The 6,547-nt window shown below is 42.6% G+C and overlaps 1 protein-coding gene across 1 annotated transcript; it reads right to left on the reverse strand.

Annotated features, from left to right (window-relative positions):
* Positions 1–1,968: 1,968 nt before the first annotated feature.
* il12ba (interleukin 12Ba) lies at positions 1,969–5,540 on the reverse strand. The gene is made up of 7 exons (XM_052050328.1): positions 5,318–5,540; positions 4,947–5,225; positions 4,758–4,863; positions 4,322–4,554; positions 2,888–3,060; positions 2,652–2,773; positions 1,969–2,476 (listed from the first exon to the last, which is right to left on the reverse strand). Exons 1-7 carry the CDS (start codon positions 5,403–5,405, stop codon positions 2,467–2,469), a joined length of 1,011 nt encoding a protein of 336 aa, XP_051906288.1. The 5' UTR covers positions 5,406–5,540; the 3' UTR covers positions 1,969–2,466.
* Positions 5,541–6,547: the final 1,007 nt, after the last annotated feature.

The following is a 6,547-nucleotide window of genomic DNA, read 5'->3' on the forward strand; positions in this document are numbered from 1 at the left end:
CAACCTCGAACTGGCAACAAGGAAAGCGGCTGAAGTAGCTGATCTCAAGAAGTCCTATCAGTGGCTAGAGAGGGCTGGCCTGAAGGACAGCACAGAGGCACTCATCCTGGCTGCTCAGGAACAGGCCTTGAGCACCAGAGTCATCGAGGCCCAGATATACCACACCAGACAAGACCCAAGATGTAGGTTGTGCAAAGAGGCACCTGAGACGATCCAACACATAACTGCAGGGTGTAAGATGCTGGCAGGGAAAGCCTACATGGAACGCCATAACCAGGTGGCTGGCATAGTCTACCGAAACATCTGTGCGGAGTATGGACTGGAAACCCCAAGGTCAAAATGGGAAACACCTCCGAAGGTGGTGGAGAATGACAGAGCGAAGATCCTGTGGGACTTCCAGATCCAGACTGACAAGATGGTAATGGCGAACCAACCAGATATCGTGATCATAGATAAAGGGCAGAGGAAAGCCGTTGTAGTGGATGTAGCGGTCCCAAGTGATGGAAACATCAGGAAGAAGGAACATGAGAAACTCGAGAAATCCCAAGGGCTCAGAGAGGAGCTGGAGAGAGCCTGGAAGGTAAAGGTGACAGTCGTGCCTGTGGTGGTCGGAGCACTCGGGGCAGTGACCCCCAAACTAGATGAGTGGTTGCAACAGATCCCTGGAACAACATCGGACATCTCAGTCCAGAAATGTGCAGTGCTGGGAACAGCAAGGATACTGCGCAGAACCCTCAAGCTTCCTGGCCTCTGGTAGAGGACCCGAGCTGAATGAGGGACGGACACCACCCGAGGGGTGAGATGAGGATTTTTTTTATATATATATATATATATATATATATATATATATATATATATATATATATATATATATATATATATATATATATATATATATATCACACACACACAGAGACGAACAACCATCCATGCCCAAACGCACGCGGAAGGACAATTTAGAGCGCCCAATCAGCCTGCCATGCATAAAACACCACACAGTCCACATCCCTTTCCAGAGAATATGCAAGTCGTCAAAGGAATTTTCATCAAATGCTAATCTGGTCAATGTGGTTTGAAAATGAGGAAGAGAATGACAACCTGATGTCCATATACTACACATGAACGAGTGTTGAAACCTCCTCATCAGCAAACTCAAAGTGCACTGAAACTGGTCACAGGATGAGGAATATTAAGAAGGAGAGAAGAAAGAGAGTCCCGTGAAAAACATTCTTTTATACAATCGGCACTTCATGTATAAGAGACCCTACTTAAAAATCTTTGAGTCGTCATTAATTTTATTTGCTTTGTCTTACCAGCAAAAAATAGAGATAAAAACACTCAAAAGGTGGCAGTGACTTCAACTCTCTTCGCAGCACCCAGCGATTTAAGATCGTGATCGACCCTTCCAAAAAGAGGCTTCAAGTTGCTGGCCTTTCCCAGCTGAAGTTTACTGAAAAAAACAAAAAAAACAAAAGCAAAACCCAACAATTTATTGGCCAGGTATGTAAAACATAAGGAATTTTCCTTCCCAGTTACAACCAGTCGAGAGGAACATAAACAAAACAATGACCAACAGAGGAAGACAGAATGGGAAGCCTGGTAGGTCACGGTTTTAGCGCCAGATATCTGGTATGTAAAAGGAAGGAGAAACAATAGAGAAGAAGGAGAAAACTCCCCAATAGACGACCGATCCCAACGATGAGCATGTCAATATCCTTTTGCGTTGTTTGATTCTCTTTGTTTTACGTTTAGTTTGACAGTAATCTTCAACTGGGAGTGACGTTAAAGAGCTGGAAACTTCTTTTTTGATGGATTGTTCATTACATCAAAGTGGTGCTTCTTATGAAGTGAGCTGAATTGATTTCACTTCCACCATACATGCTCGTATCGGAGGTTTGCGCTTGCAAGATTCAGCAGAAAATTGTCCGAATGACTGTGCTAAAAAAAATAAATAAAATATTCAGGCTATTTCAACTCAACTTTATTTGTAGAGCATTTAAAAACGCCCATCACTCCATACAAAGCAATAAATTAATAACATCAAAACATTAGACAATATATGGGTAAAACACAAAACCCAGTCTCATGCTGGTTCAATATAAGTATAACGTCACAGTGCTGTTTTTCTCATTAAAAACAAATTACATTTTTTTTTTTGTTGTTGCTGTTTTTGGGAGCCTGGAATGGGTCAATGGCATTTGAGGTCATTTCAATGATGCAAGTTGATTTCCGATACAGATATGAGCTACTTTTCTCACTAAGATGCAGGACTGCTTCAGCATTCATGAGGAAAACAACTTTCAATTACACATACAACCAAGCATTTTATTCACCCCCCCCCAAAAATATATATATATATATAATATATAATAAATACTGTTCCTACAGATGCCCAGATGCTCCTTCTCATCAACTGCATATGTTCTCAGCTGGTATGATTCCTCTGTTTGCTTTTTCGCTTCTTTCTCAGTCTGTGCTGGGAGAGAAATAATCAACACATTTTATCAATGATAATAATTATTCTGAATATATGAAAACAGATAGAGTTGTTTATCACCCCCCCCCCCAAAAAAAAAAAAAAACAACAGTGCGTTCAAATTCCCTTAAACAATGAATGAATGAAATGCCACCATTCCTGCAATGATACTAACCTGAGGTGGCTCCAGTCACTCCATTGCGAGTTGCAGAGGGCATCCTTAGCTCGGACACAGATAGTCTTAAACTCGGACTTGACCTCAAATCGACAAGTGCTTGAGGAGTTCACTGTCACAGTCTGACAGAGATAAACAGTCACATTTTCAACTGACATACCTTGTGTGGTATCCACTCCAATATTTTGTGGCTGCTTTGACCATTTTATTCATGACAGTGACGATGTGGACCTTACCTCCGCAGCGGTTAAGTCTTCGCAGGGGTTGTCACAGTTTTTGCACCCGCGTGGCCTCTGCGTAACCTGGATAGTGAGTGGGAAGTAAGATAAAGGACTGCTCCAGGAACCCGGGTAAGTCACTTCTATCATCGATGCGTTGACTCTCCTGATCTTCACTTTGTCAGGCTTCACTGTACAAGGAAAAGCACAAAGAGGGCGAAAAGGATGAACACACGCATGAATGAACCGTAAACCCGCCGTATCAACAGCGAAAAATGTTGCCATCGCTGTTGCTCAAGTGACAAAACATGAACACACCGGGTACAATTTTTAAATTTTTTTTCTGAATACTTCAGCTCAACTCTTCACACTAACAAGAAAACCTCCCACCAAATTGAGATAAAATTTGCTAAAGCAAATCAGTCCTGCTTAACTTGTTAAACCTTTGTATAAATTCTATTTTTGCATCAAACAATAACACAAGCCGTCACGTTTGCTTTCTCTCTGCGCAAGGTAGGCTATGACCATTTAAGGTCACACACAGGGAAGATTTTTTTTTTTACCTGTTGAATGTATGCACTGTACATCCAAACAAGCGTTTTTCGTGTCAAAACACCCCCGTCACACCCACCCGAGCAATTTCACTGAGAGATGTAAACCTCCATGTCTTCTTCTTCGGCCTCCTCTACTTCTGACTCTTCTCATTGTTCTTGCTCCGTCCATTGTACGCCACATCAACAGCCAGGGATTTACTCGGACCAAAATTTATGGTGCGGGTAGGGCTCGAGAAGGTGGAGTTCACGTGTCACACACCGAAATTCCCGACGGCCACCACACTCCCACCGACAGCTTACCTGTGGCTTATTTCTAGCGCTCAGGCTGATTTCAAAGTGAATTCATGTCCTAAAAAAAAATTCTCGTCACAATGTGACCAGATTGTTGGCAGAATTGTGTCAATAAGAGCCATAAATGTGTAGGTGCTCCCCCCAAGGATTGTATTGATCATTTGAAAATTGAGTTGAAAGCAGTGAGTTGTGTTTACGGTTCTGCAAAAAGTGTTTAGTTTTTCAAACTTTGTGAGTAGTTTTTGCAATGGATATGAATCGTTTTAGAAATGGTGCTACAAGAATCGCTGTTAGAGTTTAGAAGACGGCATATGCTGTTCTTGAGCCAACTCACATTTAAATACGCATTTAACTAAGCAATTAGGATATTCTGATGTCAAATATACACTACAGCTGAATATAAACATGCCTTGCAGAGTGATTTAACCTGACCGACACTACATAAAAAAATTTGCGTCAGTAAAAGTAGGATCAACATAAAATGCTGCACTTGATTACAAAATCCTTCTGCTGAATGTGCTTCGAAATCAGTTGAAAAATGTGTCAAGGACAGCATTTTACCTTCCCATCCAGGGCAAGAGGTCTTGCAAGCAAAACGCAAACGTACCAATTTCAGATAAGTAGAAGTGTTTGGAGTAGCTCTCCACCAGGAAACGTTCTGTCTTAACGTAGACCGTCAAGAAGATACGCTGTTTCTCCTCTGCAAATGCGCAGTGCCGCTTGTCCACACAGGAGATCCCATCTCCTGTGCCTTCCACCGAGCAGCTGATTTGACCTTGACCAGAGGAGCATGTCCATCGTTGCCCACTGGCGTCCACAGAACACTCAACATCTCTGCCTCTGAACGAGCAGAACAGAAGAAGATTCATCTTTTTTTTTTTTTATTTCTGGACAAACGTGTCAACAATCATTGCAAACAACATTCATCGGTAAGTCATTCTGGCTGTTGTCTGGCTCTTCCTCTCAGTGCTGCAGTGAGCCCGAGGTGTGTGTTATTATTGGACAAGTGACAGAGGAAACATGGTTGCAGTGTGTGCACTTACCGTCCTGCTCTGATCATTGCTACTTTTCCAACGCGGGTCCTGTGCCAAGTCCAAGAGCATCGGAATGCTCCCTCGAAATTTTGGGTTGAGCACTTTAAATACTCCTCTACACAGGAAGAGACGTAGCAACACAAATATTTCATGTGAGTTGAAATGCTGTTTGGAGATCTTCAAAAAAAAGTGACTTACCCTGGTCAGTTTTCATCAGAATCTTCCTTCTGGTGGTGTCCTCTTGAATTAGGACAACAGTGTGATTGAGAAGAGATCCGTTTGCGCTGTAGCAGCTGTAGCGGCCTCCTCCTAAACTCTCCTCTAGCTGCACCATGTATGAATTACCCCTCTGTTTCTCTTCTTTGCCGTTCTTCTTCCATAATATATCCTTGTCATCGCCATTCGTTAATCCCTCTGCCGTGTGCAGGCACTTGAGGGCTTGTTGACTCGGCGATCCGTTGACTTTCACAACCAAAACTAAAGTGAAAACAAACGCACACCGCAAAATAGTCAAGGAGAGGATCACTTGAATTTGCTGCTCCAAGCGTTTTCATGGTGATCAAACCTACCGTTAGGTTGAAGAGTCCAGGAGCTCAGAGGGTTTTGATAGCCCACATGAAGAAATGCACACGTAAGGATGAAATCAATGAAATTCATCTGCAAGGAGAATTTATAGAAAAAAATATATCATATGGACAGGCTGGCATGTTTTTTTTCTTCTTTTTCATAGCATGCCCTCTAATATATTTAATATCACAGCTTCTATGAATAAATAACTAGTCCAACCTGTCATTGTCAATAGGAATAAAAATAGTGCAGTCACTGATAAATTCTTACAGGCAAACAATTTTACTGTCTGCAGGTATACGAACAAAGATCGCTAAGGTCTGTGCCGCATTTATTCAATTTTGTCATGAGAGTCATCTTACCTTGTCTTCAATGCCACTGGCAATAAAGGCAATTGTCCGCTCACTCTTTTATACAGGAGGGTGACCTTTCATTTACAAATTTCCCTGAAAACTCCTGAGGAACTGCTGTTGTCAACCACGGTAATAAGCCACCTTTTGTCACTTCCACCACAGCGTATGTACACACTCCTCGATGGACTGCGTTCACGTTCACTTTCAGACTCACATTTGTTCTTGTTTTTGAAAAGTTCTGCGGGAACCTGTACCTACTTCTTTTATCTTTAACCCTCACTATGCTAATGGTAACTTCCAGAAAACTGCATCATTATTCTTGGTTGACCTGTTTTGTCAGAATCAGAATCATCTTTATTGGCCAAGTATGTAGAACACACAAGGAATTTGTCTCCGGTATAACACGCTGCACTAGTATCATCGTAAACAACAAAATCATTGAACCATTTTAGAGTAACCAGTAGTTTTGTAGTACCATTTTGTAGTAAGTACAAGAAGAGTGACTATGTCAGTGACTGTTTAAGGAGTTAATGGCTAGAGGGAAGAAGCTGTTTATGTGTCTACTGGATTTGGTGCGCATGGATCTGTAGCGTCTGCCTGAGGGGAGTAGCTGGAAAAGGTGGTGGGCAGGGTGCGGGGGATCCAGGAGGATTTTCCGTGCCCTTGTCTTGATTCTTGCAGTGTGCAAGTCCTCAAGAGTGGGTAGGGCGGTGCCAACGATTTTTTCCGCCGTCCTAACTGTCCGTTGAAGTCGGATTTTGTCCTTTCTTGTGGCGGCCCCAAACCAAACCGTGATGGAAGAACACAGGATTGATTCGATGACTGCCGTGTAGAACTGTCGTAGCACCTCCTGTGGCAGGCCATGCTTCCTCAGCAGCC

This window comes from Hippocampus zosterae, chromosome 1, assembly GCF_025434085.1.
Source record: "Hippocampus zosterae strain Florida chromosome 1, ASM2543408v3, whole genome shotgun sequence".
Lineage (NCBI taxonomy): Eukaryota > Metazoa > Chordata > Actinopteri > Syngnathiformes > Syngnathidae > Hippocampus > Hippocampus zosterae.